The 20,251-nt window shown below is 36.5% G+C and overlaps 1 protein-coding gene across 1 annotated transcript; it reads right to left on the reverse strand.

Moving 5' to 3' along the window:
* Window positions 1–12,468: 12,468 nt before the first annotated feature.
* On the reverse strand, window positions 12,469–15,579 carry LOC121752147 (proline-rich receptor-like protein kinase PERK1). The gene is made up of 8 exons (XM_042147054.1): window positions 14,874–15,579; window positions 14,091–14,642; window positions 13,925–14,011; window positions 13,762–13,832; window positions 13,578–13,654; window positions 13,350–13,497; window positions 13,051–13,212; window positions 12,469–12,969 (listed from the first exon to the last, which is right to left on the reverse strand). The coding sequence occupies exons 1-8, from the start codon at window positions 15,433–15,435 to the stop codon at window positions 12,694–12,696; spliced, it is 1,935 nt and encodes a 644-aa protein (XP_042002988.1). The 5' UTR covers window positions 15,436–15,579; the 3' UTR covers window positions 12,469–12,693.
* Between the last annotated feature and the right edge of the window lie 4,672 nt (window positions 15,580–20,251).

Consider the following 20,251-nt stretch of genomic DNA (forward strand, 5'->3'; position numbering starts at 1 on the left):
TAATTCACCTTCCGTTTCTGCAACCGTTAAATTGAGTTGTGAATGACAGGATTTGAGCTTGTGATTAAACGTAGCAGGTAAAGATGATTTAAATTGGAAATGGTGGGTTTCATATATACTCCCTCGGTTGCTTATTAGTAACGGCGTTTCTTTTCGACATTTGGATTAAGAAAAATAGATGTGTGGAGATCAGATTTAAATCGTGTACATCAGGTTTATATTTTGTATATCAGATTTAAAAATCAGGTTTTATTGTGTAATATCATGTTTTGATCATGTAATATTAAGTTTTTATTGTGTAATATCATATTCGGGTCGTTATCGTGTCTTGCCAACCTATATTATATTTGCCGTGTGTAGAACGTGTTTGGGTTTGAAAGTAGCAAGTTGGGTTTTTGTTTGGGTTGAAAAATTCCTTAACATGCCAAGTTTTTATAGGCTTTATTGGGTTGGGTCGTTATCAGACTGACCCGAGATACAACCCACAAGATTTGCACCCCTACTCAATATCCAAGTGTTCAGATTTTCAATACATATGAAATCCACTGTAAAAATGTATGAGTATATAAATAACTTCAACCTCTTCATGGTATTTGAATCCAATACCTAAAGACAGTATTCAGTTAGTCGATTATCGTTTAATTAATAATCGAATCAATAGAGGTTGGTTATTGATTAACCGAGAATCAAAACTTTTTGGTTTTGATTTTGTTTATATTCGGATCAAATTAGTGTTTAGGAAAAATATAATCAGTAATTGTTCGATTATAATCGGTGAAACAAAAAAAAAGTTGCTCTAAAGTACTCCATATATACTACTAGTACTAGAAACATTGAGCAGTCATTCTTGGTTATTTCAACACTGAGTGTAGTTTTGGAATGTCGATCCTTCTATTTATTAGTTCTGCGTTGTTAACTTTGTGATTGTGCATTCAAAACATTTGATGACTTTGACGATCAGTTCACTCATAATTAAATCCCTATAAATCAAATGACTTAGCATCTAACATTTGAGCTACGACTTATTTCAGCATATGATTTATTATATCTACTTTTACGCAATTAATTAATTGAAACATATTTTGTAGATTCGGCCCATCTACTATAAGCCCAAAGTATCCTGTGTACTAGTCACCCGATAAGCCCAATTTAATGTGGCCCAATAATTAAAATAAGCGCACTCAAACATCAAATTGAATCACGGAACTTGTAGTTGTATCGGTGTATATAAATATAATAATAGTTCCTTTTTTAGTCATTTATTAAAATAAATCCTAGACTATTCATTTGATTGACCAAAAATGTCCCGAATCTCAACCGGATATATAATAGAGCATGATCGATCACATTCAGATTTTTACTGATTATATTATAGAAAAATACTCTATACGCCGACGGTACAAGATACTAAGCAAACTATCATTATATTTAACGTTTAAATATCATAATTAAAGTCACTAATATTTTAATTAATGGTTGCGCCGACGGTAACCCAAGTTTTTGTGTTTGTTATTTCATCCAAATTTTGATATAAGAAACCTATCAATGGGGTAACATCTTTTTTCAAATTTATCAATTTAGTTATCAATATTTCCTTTCGAATGGTGACATGAGATGACTATTTAGTTTATTTTAAGAATAAATTGTAAACGAAGTTATTATTAGTTTACTTTAATTAAAAAATTTTGAAACAATTATTCAAATATAATTGATACAATTAATATGAAAATGTAATAAAATTAATAAAATCACTAAAAAAACGAGATAATAAAAAAATTTATACATAAATCTTTATATATTATGATAACAAAGGAGACAGTGTTTATTACTCCTATAGAATAAATTAATAAGTAAATAATATCCATCCAAATTTGGACTGATATTATTTTTTTTGTTATAAAAAACTATCTATTGATTGCTTCATGAACTAAATAAAAATGGGATAATTACACGTTTGAGTGGATAAGATTACTTAATGATTTTTCTTCTGGAACCACTTTTTACAAAGTAATGGGGTGGAGTTGGTACCTGTTGACAATAGCTAGCTAGCTACGTGTTAAACCACATGGTTTGTGCTGTACAATAATTTTTTTATAATTATTGTTGGGAAGAATTGTCGAAACAAACTAAAAAAGAGGCAATAATTACAAGAAGAGCACGTAATTAAATTTTTTGACAAAATCATGGATATATATATAGATCTCATGGGTCGGTCTATGTATTATGACAAGCTTAGCATTAGCATCGATTTCCTTTTTATTTTAGTTTTTTGGAGCAAATAAGTAATTATATGAAATTAGTAAAAGTCTAAAAGAGCACGTTATTTATAATTTTAGAGGCTCAACTCTTAAATCTGGATTTACATCTGGTCAAAAATCTCGGTTACTTCTACTAGAATCTAAAATAGCTGTTTTGACCTATGTAGGGTTCTTGACTTTGGAAAAGGTACATATACATATTTTTATTTGCAATTGATAAATAGTCAAAAAAGAAGAAGAAAATATAATTAAAATAGTATTAAGAATAATAAAATCCACATAATCAATATGTTAAACTATGGAAATTTTTTAATAAGTGAATGTGAATTAATTTTATAAATAGATAAAAGTGGTCTATTTTCATACTACGAATAAAGTATATCTTACTAGTAAATTAGGATACAATAGATCTTTCTTTTACTCTTATTAATACGAATATTATAAGAGTTCACAATTTGTCATGGAGGTGTCACGTCATTAATTAACATTTAACAGCATAAAAAACAAACGGTCCCAAATAATACTACAATATTAATAATCACATCATGAGACCACTTTTAAGAAATGGAATACTAATAGTAAAAGAAATGGAGTTGTTGTCACGACCGCATTTTCTAAGGATAGAAAACACGGTTGATCGCGACTAGGGGAGGATTAAAGAAGCGGGGAAGAAAGGGGAAAATCAACACAACTCAACCACAACCCGAAACAAATGGGAATAGCTCGAAATAAATCAGAGTTTTGAACAAAATAGACTTGAGTCTTTTAAGATGCACAACGGAAGCAAATGAACGCGGTTCTATGTATGAAGACATGAACCTCCGAGAGTCAAAATCTGACTGAAGTAAGTGTCTTGTCTCAATAGCACTTCCTCCACCACTTCGCTGCTCAACCTGCACATTTAGAAATATATGCAGGGCTGAGTACAAAAAGTACTCAGTGAACACATTGCCGAAAATTACACATATACATTTGAAAATATTGTCAAGCCATCATCACAGTAACACTCGGGGTGTTAATGAAAAAGCCCGAGCTTACTAAAAATATCACATTGGGTTGCAACCCCTTTTCCTGTACTTTAGCCATATCTGATCACATTGTGCCGCTGAGATGGTGTTCTCATACGGTCACCTTCCCTGCCCAACACGTCAGAGGTATCCTTGTGCCTGGAAGGTGGCCACCTTCCACGGTCACCTTCTCTGCCGTTCACGGCCAGAGGTTCCAAGTAGGGACACCACCCTACCCGGACTAAAAATCGAATCGATTCACATATTTCATCATTCATAATTCACTTGGCCGTAGCCAACAGATAGGCATCATAACAAAACATTTGTGGCAAGACAACATCATTAAAATCACGAACATGTGTTCGTGTTTTCATAAAATACGATTTGTATTTTAGTATAAGAAAGCTCACCTTGATCGTTTAGTTTCTCTAACTTGAATTTTTCCTGACTCCACCCTTAACTCACGAAGATAGCCTTTTTAAAAACAAACAACGTACTAATAAGACTCGAGAAAATCACATACTTATATGAATGCATGCCCCTACTTTATTTCTTTTATCATTTGTTCACCGATAGAAATTTTTAGAAACTTGCATATTAATTAAATTGGAAAATTTAATTAATAGCACTTCTTTATTAAACTTAATTATTTCTGTGACTTGAGAACGTCGTTTCCCTCTTTCTTTCCATTTCCTTAGCGTCCGCCCGAGGCGTCGCGGGGCGATGCCGGTCGGCCGCTTACGCTCATAATTCCTTCGTTAGCTCCTCGTATTTTCCATCATAATATCGAACAAAAATCCCAAAATTTATTTAAGTGCATAATTGAATTATCGCAACTATTTCCCCTTTGCTAAGAAAAATTATATGTTTTCCGGGCTTGGGATAAATTATTCATACTTCAAAATTATTTCGAAATTAATTAAATAACTCCTAAAAATTTATTCAATCCCATGATTAACTTATCGTAATAATTTCCCACCGAGAATTTATATTTATTTCGGCCTTAGAAATATTCTAAAATTAATTAAACAAGTCCCCACAATTAATTCAATTATCAACCCAATGATTTATTTACAAAACCCAAATTCTCCGCCTTATCACTCAAATTAATATTTTAAAGCCCCAAAACAAAATTTAGATTCGAAAATGGCCACACATTCTCTACGTATTGCAGCCCCAAAATTAATTTGAAGGAGATTGGGCTCGGATTTATTTTGCAGCCCTAATGCTAATTATTTTAATGGCCCAAACCGTTTAATTCACTAGCCCAAAACTTAGGCCCAACAAAAGAAACCCTATGTAACCTAAGTCTTCTTCCTCCCTCTTTTCATTCACCAAATGAACGAAACAGCCTCTCTCTCTCTCTCCCCATCGGTTCGCCGCCGATCCGTCGCCCTGCCAGCGCCGCCTCTCCGGCGGCGCCTGCTCCTCCCTCTCGTCCCTCTCTATCTCATCTCCCTCTCTCTCTCTCTTCCCTTCTCTCCTCACAATCACGCCGCCGTCGCCGCTGCGGATCGCCGTCGTCGCGGGTCCGCCCCAGCCGCTGTCCCCACTGCCGATCTGCCGCCACCGTCGCCGACTCCTCCTCTCCCTCTCCCCTTCTTTCTCTCCAGGGTCTGCCGCCGCCGCCGCCACTGTGCATGCACAGGCGGCGGCTTCAGCCTCCTCCGCGCCTCGCACCGCCGGCCGCCGCCACAGCCGAGACCTCCCCCAGCCGCCGACATCGATTCCCGATAGGTAGGGTGGTTGTTTTTTGTTCATCCACTTCCTCTCTTTTTTTTGTTGTTTATGAAGATTATATTTTTGATGTTGTAACCTTGTAAATTCAAAATTTCAGATTCTAAAGAACGAAAATAGTGACGAATTTTTGGAGCGTGGGCTGTCACTGTCGGCGGCGGAGGGCTGAGCTTGCTGCCGGAAGCTTCTCCGGCAGACTCCTCTGTTCTTTCAAGCTAAGTTTCTATTATTCTTAGATAATCTGCATAATATCTGCATTTTTTTATGTTCTTGGGATGCTATAACAACTATATTATTGAGGCTCTAAATTGTCTATATGAAATGTTTCAATGTGTGAGAAAAGTGAGGTGTGGTACCTTTGTGTGATTGTGAAAAAAAAAGACTTGTTGAATTTGTCTCCCTTGTGATATGCAATGGTCCTGATGGATTGCCTCCTTCCCTTGCTTTGGCTTTGTTGGGAGAATGATGTGGAATAATTGTTTATGTGTGGTTTGTGAAGGGAATTTAGGATATTGATGATGATGTGTGTGAGTGACAACAAAATTTGTATACCCGTACATATACCTAATAAGATGCAAGTGGAGACCTATATTTCAAAATATTACAGAATAGGATATGATTTTACAATATGATTTTAGGATATGCTCTGTCAAAGGATAAGATATGATTTTAGGATATGATTTGATATGATTTCTTTTGCCATTCAATTAATGCAACATTTAATGCTCTTGATACACAAGATCGGCCCCTTTCTTCTTTTTTTTTATTTGTTTATTAAATTAATTATTTAAGTATTTGTTCACTTATTCTTTTAATTTGGTGTAGGTATAATCGGTTCAAGTTCGTGGCCGTCCGCGTTGAAGTACCCGCTTTCTTAAAACATACAATGTATAAATTATATTTTGTTGGACTTTTGTTGGATGTATCGGACATTAATAAATAAATTTTGGGGTCTTAATTATATTTTTTTTTCACTTCCCTATCGTCAAACAAACAACGACAATCTAACGTAGATCGGATTTAATCGCATAAAAGCCACTTATATAGATAATCAGGCTAATAATATTGTTTCTAATAATATTGGTTTAGCGGGTCGTTACATTCTACCCCTCTTAAAAGAAATTTCGTCCCGAAATTTAGAAAGTATTTAGGCAAAAAGTTCAGGATATTTCTCCTTCATTTTCTCTTCTAGCTCTCATATAGCTTCTTCCTGTCCGTGGTTTTTCCACAAAACCTTCAATGTAGTAATTGACTTGTTCCGAACTTGCTGCACCTTTCGGTTTAGTATTTCTACCGGCATTTCTTCGTAACTCAGGTTAGGCTCTAGGGCGATTTTCTTCGTGGCGAATCACATGTTTTGGGTCGAACACGTAACTTCGACTTGTCGTTTTAGTCTTGACACATTTGGTCGGCTCATTATTTTTATGGATGTCAACTTCAGATTATTTAGTTTTTTTTTTTTTTTTTGCGTTTTCTGCAGTGGTCAATGTCTTGTCTCCCATGAGGGTCTCACGCGAGGAAATATGGAGTTGATCTAACCGTTTTAACTTTGATAGGAACTGAATTTGGGATTCCAAGAGAAATATTCGAATCGTTCTTGCTTTGTGTAGGCTCCAAAGTAGTCATGAAAATAAAACGATTATAATTATTTCAATTACGTGAGGGTTTGGTTCACCACAAACTCTCACCAGTTGCTTGCAACAAAGGTTTTTTTATGAAATGCGAAGACTAGGCTCAATTGAGCTCATTATGCTCACCCCCAGAAAAGAAAAGATACAACTTCAAAGGGCTTGAGCTTTACCCATAGAGCTTGAAAATTTTATTGTGGGAAGAGCTTGCCAGAAGGAATAAATTGCGAAAGTGAGAGTATGATGAATAGAATGTAGATGTCAATAATATGTTGCCAATGATATAATCAAAATGAACAGTCAAGTAGAAAAGTTTCAAGTATCCCCAGATGATAACAAGAAGACCTGAGATGGTTGGTTACAAATGGATTTGAAAAGAATGGGAAAAACAAACAATTGAAATTTGCTCAACAACACTAGATAGAAGATCATATCGACGAAATTTTTAGAGTTTATAAGCAGTTCAGGGAAACTAACTAATAAAGAGGGCAACAAGAGGAAACTAGTCAAGGGAGAAGCAATGTGCCAGCTTTAACATAGAGCTTGCAGAAAAGCTCAAATCAAGAGACAACAGTCATATTTGAATTCAGAAAATGAGAGTACTCATGTAAAACAAATAGCTTGTCAATAAGTATGTCTGAAATCACAAAGGGTCAAATTAAATGGTTTAAGGTCTCACCAGATGGCTACTCCAATATAGTAAGACTGAAAATGATTGGGCTCAAGTGGATTTGAGAAAGAAGAATAACAAGGAACTACCCTTTTGGGTCAACAACATCGTGATACTATATCACGTTAACGAATTTACAAAGTTTATAACCAAGTCACGGAAATTAATTAGTAGAGAAGACAACCAGAGCAAACTAGTTCGGGAAGAGAGCAAATTACTTTAGACTTGGAGTTGCTAAAGAGCTCAAAGCATGATGGAATAATTATAGTGGGATTAAGAAGAAGTGACTATTCTTTATAAGTTAATGAGTGTCAGCAAGCACATTTGAAAACACTAAAGATCTACTAATGATCTTTGAAGAATATATTATCATTGAAGAGACAATAGTTTAGGGAAACATGTTCATTATGAAGGCTATAAATAAAGCAGCTCTTAGTATAGGAGTTTGGTGGCAAGAATTCAGAGAGTCAAAGTATTGCTTTTATACATAATGAGTAAAGAATGACCGTAGTCACTGCAGGTTATCAGAAAACATGAGGGAGCAAGCTCAAAACTGAAAGTGATTCACAACCTTGACATAGAAGAGGGAAAATAATGGCACATTACCTTGCAAAGGAAGTCATTCCAGATCTTAATTCAACAAAAGTATTTTGATCAAGGGAGTGCGAGAAAATGGAATTCATGGGAATCTAAGTAAGCATTGCTGATGAATCTTCTTGGTTAACTACGACGGTGATACTCCGTTGTTTAACTCTTTATGGAGGATGGTAACTGAGTTATGGGAAACTTTGGTCACAAGCTACTTTCACCTTACGATTACATCAGATGACCATATGTGGCGATTACAACTCTCTGGTACTCTTGGTTCGTCATAACGCTCATCCTCGTAACACGTTGTTACTTTCTCGTAACGAAGATTCTTTCTTATTGTGTCATTTTTCTTTTCGTCGCTCGGGAAAGCGATAAATGCCCATACTGTACTTCTAAGTTCGAGTTCATATTGTGTTCTAGAAGGAGCGCATAACTAAGTATTCTAAGTTCTTGGAAATTTTGATTTCCCCATTCTAGCAACTTGATTCAATGACTACTCAAAAAGAGGTATCATTTCACAAACTCAAAAGAAGGCATCATTTCAACAATTGGTACCGGACTCATATACTTTATACTTTCATATTTCAGTGGTTTTTTTTTCCATTCAGGAAAGTTACTTCTTTTATTCATACATTCACAGTCTTTAGCCAAGAAAAGACATACTAACTCTTTCTTTAAGCACGCTACCAAATCAAGAAATATCAACTCTTTCTTTAAACTCAGTATTTTCATCTGTTCACCCAAATTAACTGCATGAGTTATTTCTCCATTTCAAACTTTTAAACATCTTGACTTTCTTTTGAAAAAGAACAAGTTACCTTTTTCCTCGTTGAGCGCGATGGGAGGGAGTGCTAAGAGTATTTTCATCGATTAGACAGTCTAGTGGAACAAGGCTAGACCAAAGATTTTCAAAGAAAACTCTCGGGTTCAGAGCGAGAAAGAATGCTCTGATACCACTCTGTCACGACCGCATTTTCTAAGGATAGAAAACACGGTTGATCGCGACTAGGGGAGGATTAAAGAAGCGGGGAAGAAAGGGGAAAATCAACACAACTCAACCACAACCCGAAACAAATGGGAATAGCTCGAAATAAATCAGAGTTTTGAACAAAATAGACTTGAGTCTTTTAAGATGCACAACGGAAGCAAATGAACGCGGTTCTATGTATGAAGACATGAACCTCCGAGAGTCAAAATCTGACTGAAGTAAGTGTCTTGTCTCAATAGCACTTCCTCCACCACTTCGCTGCTCAACCTGCACATTTAGAAATATATGCAGGGCTGAGTACAAAAAGTACTCAGTGAACACATTGCCGAAAATTACACATATACATTTGAAAATATTGTCAAGCCATCATCACAGTAACACTCGGGGTGTTAATGAAAAGGCCCGAGCTTACTAAAAATATCACATTGGGTTGCAACCCCTTTTCCTGTACTTTAGCCATATCTGATCACATTGTGCCGCTGAGATGGTGTTCTCATACGGTCACCTTCCCTGCCCAACACGTCAGAGGTATCCTTGTGCCTGGAAGGTGGCCACCTTCCACGGTCACCTTCTCTGCCGTTCACGGCCAGAGGTTCCAAGTAGGGACACCACCCTACCCGGACTAAAAATCGAATCGATTCACATATTTCATCATTCATAATTCACTTGGCCGTAGCCAACAGATAGGCATCATAACAAAACATTTGTGGCAAGACAACATCATTAAAATCACGAACATGTGTTCGTGTTTTCATAAAATACGATTTGTATTTTAGTATAAGAAAGCTCACCTTGATCGTTTAGTTTCTCTAACTTGAATTTTTCCTGACTCCACCCTTAACTCACGAAGATAGCCTTTTTAAAAACAAACAACGTACTAATAAGACTCGAGAAAATCACATACTTATATGAATGCATGCCCCTACTTTATTTCTTTTATCATTTGTTCACCGATAGAAATTTTTAGAAACTTGCATATTAATTAAATTGGAAAATTTAATTAATAGCACTTCTTTATTAAACTTAATTATTTCTGTGACTTGAGAACGTCGTTTCCCTCTTTCTTTCCATTTCCTTAGCGTCCGCCCGAGGCGTCGCGGGGCGATGCCGGTCGGCCGCTTACGCTCATAATTCCTTCGTTAGCTCCTCGTATTTTCCATCATAATATCGAACAAAAATCCCAAAATTTATTTAAGTGCATAATTGAATTATCGCAACTATTTCCCCTTTGCTAAGAAAAATTATATGTTTTCCGGGCTTGGGATAAATTATTCATACTTCAAAATTATTTCGAAATTAATTAAATAACTCCTAAAAATTTATTCAATCCCATGATTAACTTATCGTAATAATTTCCCACCGAGAATTTATATTTATTTCGGCCTTAGAAATATTCTAAAATTAATTAAACAAGTCCCCACAATTAATTCAATTATCAACCCAATGATTTATTTACAAAACCCAAATTCTCCGCCTTATCACTCAAATTAATATTTTAAAGCCCCAAAACAAAATTTAGATTCGAAAATGGCCACACATTCTCTACGTATTGCAGCCCCAAAATTAATTTGAAGGAGATTGGGCTCGGATTTATTTTGCAGCCCTAATGCTAATTATTTTAATGGCCCAAACCGTTTAATTCACTAGCCCAAAACTTAGGCCCAACAAAAGAAACCCTATGTAACCTAAGTCTTCTTCCTCCCTCTTTTCATTCACCAAATGAACGAAACAGCCTCTCTCTCTCTCTCCCCATCGGTTCGCCGCCGATCCGTCGCCCTGCCAGCGCCGCCTCTCCGGCGGCGCCTGCTCCTCCCTCTCGTCCCTCTCTATCTCATCTCCCTCTCTCTCTCTCTTCCCTTCTCTCCTCACAATCACGCCGCCGTCGCCGCTGCGGATCGCCGTCGTCGCGGGTCCGCCCCAGCCGCTGTCCCCACTGCCGATCTGCCGCCACCGTCGCCGACTCCTCCTCTCCCTCTCCCCTTCTTTCTCTCCAGGGTCTGCCGCCGCCGCCGCCACTGTGCATGCACAGGCGGCGGCTTCAGCCTCCTCCGCGCCTCGCACCGCCGGCCGCCGCCACAGCCGAGACCTCCCCCAGCCGCCGACATCGATTCCCGATAGGTAGGGTGGTTGTTTTTTGTTCATCCACTTCCTCTCTTTTTTTTGTTGTTTATGAAGATTATATTTTTGATGTTGTAACCTTGTAAATTCAAAATTTCAGATTCTAAAGAACGAAAATAGTGACGAATTTTTGGAGCGTGGGCTGTCACTGTCGGCGGCGGAGGGCTGAGCTTGCTGCCGGAAGCTTCTCCGGCAGACTCCTCTGTTCTTTCAAGCTAAGTTTCTATTATTCTTAGATAATCTGCATAATATCTGCATTTTTTTATGTTCTTGGGATGCTATAACAACTATATTATTGAGGCTCTAAATTGTCTATATGAAATGTTTCAATGTGTGAGAAAAGTGAGGTGTGGTACCTTTGTGTGATTGTGAAAAAAAAAGACTTGTTGAATTTGTCTCCCTTGTGATATGCAATGGTCCTGATGGATTGCCTCCTTCCCTTGCTTTGGCTTTGTTGGGAGAATGATGTGGAATAATTGTTTATGTGTGGTTTGTGAAGGGAATTTAGGATATTGATGATGATGTGTGTGAGTGACAACAAAATTTGTATACCCGTACATATACCTAATAAGATGCAAGTGGAGACCTATATTTCAAAATATTACAGAATAGGATATGATTTTACAATATGATTTTAGGATATGCTCTGTCAAAGGATAAGATATGATTTTAGGATATGATTTTAGGATATGATTTCTTTTGCCATTCAATTAATGCAACATTTAATGCTCTTGATACACAAGATCGGCCCCTTTCTTCTTTTTTTTATTTGTTTATTAAATTAATTATTTAAGTATTTGTTCACTTATTCTTTTAATTTGGTGTAGGTATAATCGGTTCAAGTTCGTGGCCGTCCGCGTTGAAGTACCCGCTTTCTTAAAACATACAATGTATAAATTATATTTTGTTGGACTTTTGTTGGATGTATCGGACATTAATAAATAAATTTTGGGGTCTTAATTATATTTTTTTTTTCACTTCCCTATCGTCAAACAAACAACGACAATCTAACGTAGATCGGATTTAATCGCATAAAAGCCACTTATATAGATAATCAGGCTAATAATATTGTTTCTAATAATATTGGTTTAGCGGGTCGTTACAGTTGTCATATTTAAGATTGAAACAATTTGTATGGTGGCGCATGTGAAGAACCCTCCAAATATGTGCCATGCTGAGACCACCACATCTACATTAGAAAGTAACACCCAAATTCTATACTAATTAATATTATCCCATTTCAACCAAATTTCAATCCAGCCAGCTAATCATAAACATGGACTTTTCTTTTCCATTATAAAGAATTTTGAATGACAAATATGCCTCTTCATCCAAACTCAATAATACAGCTGGATCACAGCGACCCCAAAATTAAATAAATAGTAAATCTAAGTGGACTTATATACATGAATAATACCAGTGCTATATTCTACAACTATATTCATACATAAAAAAACTTTAGACAAGGACAAACGCTAACCAACAATATAGTATTCAAATACTTTAAAAGAATATGTATGAGCTTTTTATAACACATTATAAATACAATTTAATATTACAAAGAAAAAAGAAGAATTGAAAAAATTATGCGTTGAAAAAGGCAAAACATGCAATCCTTGAAACCTTGCATGAACATACACAGTTGATGTTAAGGAATGTAACAAGCACCACCACTGCTGAAACCTTGACTGCCATTTTATCTCCTTCCAATCTCCATTTCTCTTGTTTGTTGGCCTTCACTGCTCGAGCCAGATGGGTTCAGCCCGTATTCGCTTGTCGGATTGCTGCATAGGCCACTGCTTCCGTACTCCTGCGTGCCCAGCGCCATTTTCCGGAACTTCTTCATGTCCTCGTTGTATTGCGCTGCGTCATAGTCTGTGCTTCCATTCGAACTGTACACACTGCTGTGTCCAGGCGTGATTCCTTCGTTCAGATCCGACAGCGACACATCTCCTTCCAAGGCCCTCACCACCTGTGCCACGGTTCACAAACTAGGTAAGAATATCATCTGAGTTGCTAAAAAACACATAGATGTGAGCCGCCATCACTATACCTGGCTCATTTTCGGCCTACGCCTTGCAGAATGACGGACACAGGCAGCAGCACACGCCACCAACCGAGCCATCTCATTCCTATTATAGTCACTTCCCAGCCTTCTATCAATGAGGGAATCAAAGCTCCCATCATCAAGTGCGCGAGTCAATAACGGCCTAGCCTGTATCAAAATCGCTTCAAGTTAGCATCTACTCGTATCGATACGTAATTCACAGAGGTTCATACAACAATGTTAAGCAACTGAAGTTTAAAAGACCGGTGTCACTACAAAAGTCAATTGTGTTTGTTCCGACTCACCCAGTCGACTAAACTATCATCCATGTAAGTCTGATTTGAGTCGACAGGCCGGCGTCCAGTGATCAACTCGAGAAGCATAACACCATAGGAGAACACATCAGACTTTTCAGTTAGCTTTCCAGAGGCAGCATACTCTGGAGCCAGATACCTGTTGCACGGAAACGTTGAACGGAGATGAGTTCAATAGGACATCAAAATTTGCTCCCCAAAAAGAGAAGTATTTCATACCCAAAAGTTCCCATCACTCTTGTAGAGACATGAGTATTGGCATCAGAAGTCAACTTTGCAAGACCAAAATCTGCAACCTGAGATGTAAAATTACATAGCATCACCAAAAACCCCATCTCAGAGAAAAATCCCCCCCGGTAGCGTTAAATTCCGAGAAAATACAAGACGAGCTTGAAGATGTTACCTTTGCCTCAAAGTTAAAATCCAGAAGAATATTAGAGGCCTTGATATCCCTATGGATAATCTTTGGGTGACCTGATTAGAAAATAAAAAGCATTTTAAAACATGATTTTATAATTAAAGCAGGATGAACACAGAACACTATTTATGGATCTCAATATACTTACAATCCTCATGTAGATATGCAAGTCCTTTTGCTGAACCTAGAGCAATCTTCAACCTCATTGCCCAATCCATCACTGGTCTTCCCTTACCTAAAACATGCCAAAGTTATAAGGTTTCATGTATAGACTACTTTCAGTTTAACAAAGTTGAAACGACAAAGCAACTGACCATGAAGGTGGAATTCCAAGGTATTGTTCGAAACAAACTCGTAGACAAGCATTCTCTGAATTCCGGTGATGCAGTACCCAACCAAAGATACAAGATGCTTGTGATGCACTCTGCTAATGATCTCGACCTCCGCCTGGAACTCACGCTCCCCCTGTCCGCTTCCGGCCTTCAGCTGCTTAACTGCGACCTCCTTACCATTCGGAAGGACTCCCTTGTGCACGTAACCGAAGCCACCCTGCCCAAGCAGGTTGGCGTCTGAGAACCCCTGCGTTGCCATTGCCAGTTCTTCGTACGTGAACGTGCTCTTCGAGAAGCCTAACGACATGCCTGGGGAAGGCGGCGGAAGGGGCGTTTCGGGGCCTGAGTAGTTGGAGCCAGAACCCCCACTGCTGCTCATGTAAGGAGGAGGAGCAGAATGAAGCGGTGAGAGTGGAGGCCTCGAAGCACCAACGGGCGGCGGGGGAGTAGGATTAGGCGGCATTGTGACAGCGTGATGAGGAGGCGGCGGAGGGTTGTTTTGCCAATTTTGTACTTGGCCACCATAGGGATCAGCTGGAAAAAAGGATGTAAAGATTTAAGTACAATATAATCAGCTATATGTATGATGGAGATAAACAGGGCATCATCAAATATAGCTCAAAATCAACTTCCCCACTCAATATAAAAAATTCCACCATGAATTCAACAATTTAATTCTTTGAGCAAAGCAACTAATCAAAGAATTCCCGATCGAGCAGAAGGAAAAGAAGAATTTGGGGAAAAAATGATCCATGTATTTATCACCTTTATAGGCAAGAGGAGGCGGAGGCACGTAATACTCGTGTTGCTGTATTCTCTTCTTCTTCTTTTTGCAGAATATAAACAGCAAGCTCAGAATCACTAGCAATGCAACGCCTCCCAGAGCAATCCCAACCACCAACCCCGTCGATACTCCTGAGTCTTTCGAAGGCGGCGGTGACACGGGCGAGCCAGGCGGAGACCGACTTCTAGTCGGCGGCGGCGGTGAGCGAGAGACGCCGCCGGAGGGAGCCGGCGGCGACGGAGGGGATCCAGATGGAACGGTCGGGGCAGGCGGCGATGGGGTGGTGGTGGGCGGTGGGGGGCTTGCCGGGGTTGTAGGAGTCGACGGAGGAGGAGCTGACGATACCGGCGGCGGCGGGGAGGAGGTGGTGGTCGGAGGCGGCGCTGAAGTTGGCGGTATCGGCGGCGGAGACCTTGTGGGAGCAGGTGGAGGAGTGGTCGTCGGACTGGGCGGCGGAGGTGAGGTGGCGGCGGGCGGTGGGGCCGTGGTGTTTGTAGGAGGGGAAGAGGGAGGGGGCGCGGACCTCGGCGCCGGCGACGACATTTTTGGATAAACTTTATGAAATTAAGTTTATGAAATTCCGTGGGCTGAGTTTATGTTTTTGAATGTGTTGACTTGAGAGAGGTTCCTGAATTTTGGAGAGAGAAAGAGATTGAGAATTGCCATTGCTTACTCGGTGGTGGTCTGTTTTTGGTAAGTTTGAACTGAAGCAACATGGCGATATTTTTATATTTCTATTTAATTTTATTTGAATTAATATGAATTGTTATTTGCCATTTCTGATGTGGTGAGATCTACGCGTTTTACGTTTTTTATTTTCTTAAAATTATATGGATAATGTTAGTTACGTCTTCATTTACTGAATTGTGGGAATATTTATTTATCGTTTTGCCCATTGTAATATCTTTGTAACTGAATTCTTTTTAATTTTATTAACCTGTTAAATTTGAAAAATATTACTATGTGAATATTGTGAATGTTCTCCGGTTTAGTGTGTGAATATGATCTGTAGTCAATTCATTTATAACAAAATCAATATTTTTCATTGGGACATTTTTAGCCTACCTTAGATATATTATTGAATCTTTCGTATGTTATTAAATGTCTTATGACAACAATAGATATTTAATTATATTCTGTCATTAAATATCTTATTTTATTTTATAAATATGATTGTTAATACACGTTTAATTTGAGTTTTGTTACTTTTTTCGTTATATTTTTATTTTAAATTAGTCCCAAACAAAATATTCTGCTACTATTTTTGAAATCAACAAGGTAATTTTAACATTTTTTCTCTATTCATTTAAATGATTTAATAAAGAAAAGCAATTTTTTGGCCCATTCAAAAATACATTCCAAGTAGATCAAATGCTTTCGCAAATATACATCCGCCACTATTGAAAATCATAAAACGTAGAAATGGAATTAGTCTACAATTGAAAACAATGAAATAGTCCATTCTGCTTTGCCGGCCAATCGTAGTTTGACAATTTTGGTGCTCAATTATTTACTCTCAGTGTATTTCATCAGTGCATTATTAGTTGAATTATAGACATAACCCTCAATTAAAGTATAAACCACAATAGATTAAATTTTAATTTTAAATGATAAATAAATATGCTTAATAATTAGCTGACTACCTCATGTAAAAGGGTTTGACAAGTCAGGTATAACTTTAGATTATGATTTATTTACTTTTTTCCAAACAAAAATTTATTTAAATATGTAGAAATATATTTGAAGAAAAAGTAAATTTGAATAGTGTACAAGCTCATTTGAAGAGAATTCTAACAATAACTCAAAGTTGAACAAAAATTACGAATAACAATTACAAAACACATGACGAAGTCTCCAGTTATCGAGAATTTAAGATTACGTGACTATAAAAATACACACAACCAAATACATCTTACCATGCACCGCTCAGACAACTATTAGAAAACAATAAGGATTTAGCCACTTTACCATAGGCGATGCCTAAGACCGAGAATCATCATAAATGAGGAGAAAATATATGCAAGTGAAACTAGATGATTTAAGGTAAGGTGACTATAATAATACATGCAATAAAAAACTAGCACATCACAAGGGCAAAACAAACAAGCAAAATGAAGCAACAGAAGAACGCTACTAAAGATAATATAATCATAAAGGAAAAAAATACGAAATCTACAAGGTAAGAAAACAATTAAAGTATAGCCTAAAGGCCTTAAACTGTATCAGTCGATATATTTGACTAAAGAATTTAAATTCAGAAGGAATTTGAAGTCTATGAAAATAAAAACTCAATTACTAGTATCTAAGTGACGATGTTTCAGGAATTCGACTAGTTTTTTCCTAAACAATTACATTTAGTATCGATCATGACTCATTATCATATAATTATTTATCTATAATTAAATTATAAGATTATTTTAATTGAGTGAAAATGACTATAATTAATTATCATAAAATTATTCATATAAGATTAAATTTTCGGATTCAATATTATGTACCATATAGGATATACATAATTCAAGATTATAGGACATCCCTAATGGATTATTATAGAGTAACTAATTTACGCGGCGCGACTAATATGATTAACACCGTGCCTTTGCTAAACAGAATTGACTAGTTTTCAATTGTTTTTTCCTTAATAATTACAGCTGTAATGGATTATTACAGATTAACTAATTTACACCGCGCGACTAATATGGTTAAAACTCTACGCTTTTGCTAGATGAAGTTGACTAGTTTTTAATTATTTTTTCTCCTTAAATAATTAAACCTAATGAATGGATGGATTGTTATAGATTAACTAATTTACGCGGATGATTCCTTCGGTTGAGACTCACATGGGTTTGCACATTTTATATTTGTTCAACTACTTTTTTCTACGACCACATTAAAAAATAAATCAAATCCGACAGGCTCGATTTGGTCATGAATCGTTAAAACTGATGTCCCTACTACATGAAGCTGGGTTTCCAAAATTTATAAACAACATAGTACTAGTAGTAATTATTTTCAGTAAATCAAAACAGACTTTATCATGAAAAAAACGATGCTTTTTATTTTGTTTAGGCAAATTAATTAGTCAATAATTTGACGATGAGTGGTCGCCGCTACAGCCTCCGTGATTGACGGCGCGTGACGGAAGATCGAGCGAAGATTGCGACATTTATATGGAAGAGGAAGAGTAAAGGTAACGAAAATTATGGCAAATAGGAGAGAGAATAAGTAAGAAAAGCTAACGAATCACAAAACTTGAGTTGTCTCTGCTTTTAAATTCATAAATAGATCATAATTAAATTTCATATAAAAAAATATAAACGAAGCGTTTACTTTGCATAGTCCAATTTTTCATAAATCGGCCACTGTCCTCATTTTTCTATGCTACTAGAATATAGAAGTTGATGAAATTGTTGAGTTTGTGGATAAAAGGGCGAGATAGTATCAAACTATTTTTGTATTTCTTAAATAAAATCAAACGTGTATGACATAAAAAATAGAATAACTATTTACAAACGAAATATATTATATTCATATGTCGACTATATAATCCCTTCAATCACTGTAATGTGAAAATGTGTAAAATCTTCCAAATTTTTAATATAATTTCATAGTACTATTTTTTGAAAAAAGATAACGTATATAGAAATGAATTAGTTTGGATTACCAATTCATAATTCTCACATTCAACTTAAAATTACTGAATTAACGTTAATCTCATTTTATTAAATATAGTATTTATTTTTTATGTTGACTATATAATCCCTACAATCACTGTAATGTAAACATGTTTAAACTCTTGTTCAGAGCCTTTGTCCTAGCGGCGTAGAGCTTAGACATTAATATTTGAGGGGCCGAGTTTGAGCATATTATATCTAATTTTCTCCTTTGTATACGAGTTTTAAAAAAACATGTTTAAACTCTTCCAACTCATAATATTATGGGCTCCGAAGTTGAATGTCCGAGCAGGCCCAAATTAGAGAAATATGAGCAGAGATTTTTATATTCTTAAATCCTTATGTGTATATAATGATTTTGGATAAAAATAATTTTGCAACAAACATACATCTTAATTTGTACAACAGATCAAGTTACATAAACAACTTTTTAGTATCCATCGTCACAACTACTTCACCACTTGCATTCTTCATAATTTTTATATTACTGTCACACTGATCATGTATGTATGCATAGAAGTAGAACAGTCAGATTTATATAAGCATTCACATGATATGGTACTCACAATCACAAACAAACATTTTGTGTCAAAAGAACAAGCATGCGATGTGATAGAATCAAGTTCGTCTAGTTAAGGAGGCCACTTTAAACCTATACCTTCTATAATATAAGGGCTCAGTCCAGCTATCTTAAATGTTGGGCTCGGGTCAATGAAATACGATATGGACTAGTCCATGCTTAATAAACACTACTCCATCCATCCATTAATACAAGTCTCCTTTTTCTATTTTGGTCCATTCGTTAATAGAAATCCTCGTTTATTTTTACCATAAATGACAATAGGTCTCACATTCCATTAATCTATTATCCTCACATCTTATTTAAAATTAATATTATATATATACAAGTGAGACTCATATACCACTAATTTTTTTTATATCTATTTTTCTTAACATTTCTTAAGATTCGTGTAAAAAATAAATGTGATTCCCAATATCCATTTTTGATATAAATTACTCATATACCACTAACTTTTTTACACTCATTAACATTTCTTAAGTCCGTGCCTCTAAAAAGTTATTTGGCCATAATCTATCAATATATAAAATCCGAGTTTTGAGGACATTTTAGGTAGATAAGAGATGTTTTTAGGGCGATTTCGGTAATTGAGAGATGTTAATGCCATTAAGAAAATATTGTAACAGCAATATTATAAAGTCAAGCAAATCAGAAAGACGTTAATGCCATTAAAAAATGTTGTAATATGATAAAGACCGGACCTCATATAATTCAAATAGTTCTCCACTAATTGAATAATTAAATTATGCATTTAAAGTTAATCAAAATGCCATTGAACATTTTTGACAAAAAAACGTTACATGATGATGGATCGATCAAAAGTAACTATTGGTAAATGAAACTCATAAGGTGGTTCACATTCCAAAAATTAAAGTCAATTTACATTGACATTTATGGAGTGCACTAAATTGTTACAATATACGAGCCACAATCTTCTATAAATACCGCACTATTTGTTAAGCTTAGGGATGTCAATCGGGTCGGCCCACTGGGTTTCGGGCCAACCCTACTCGGGTTGCAGGTCAATCGGGTGCGGGCTAATCGGGTTGTGATTTTTCGGGTTATAAAAGTTCAATCCTAACCCTAAAAGCCCGGGTTTTGGGCC

Source organism: Salvia splendens, chromosome 10 (genome assembly GCF_004379255.2).
Source record: "Salvia splendens isolate huo1 chromosome 10, SspV2, whole genome shotgun sequence".
Classification (NCBI taxonomy): domain Eukaryota; kingdom Viridiplantae; phylum Streptophyta; class Magnoliopsida; order Lamiales; family Lamiaceae; genus Salvia; species Salvia splendens.

Excerpts from the sequence above, each read along its gene's own strand:
- LOC121752147 (XM_042147054.1), bottom strand. The coding sequence starts at position 15,435 with ATGTCGTCGCCGGCGCCGAGGTCCGCGCCCCCTCCCTCTTCCCCTCCT. Across the intron at positions 14,012-14,090 it reads CTTGGAATTCCACCTTCATG|GTAAGGGAAGACCAGTGATG; the intron begins GTCAGTTGCTTT and ends GGCATGTTTTAG. Across the intron at positions 13,213-13,349 it reads ATGATAGTTTAGTCGACTGG|GCTAGGCCGTTATTGACTCG; the intron begins GTGAGTCGGAAC and ends ATTTTGATACAG.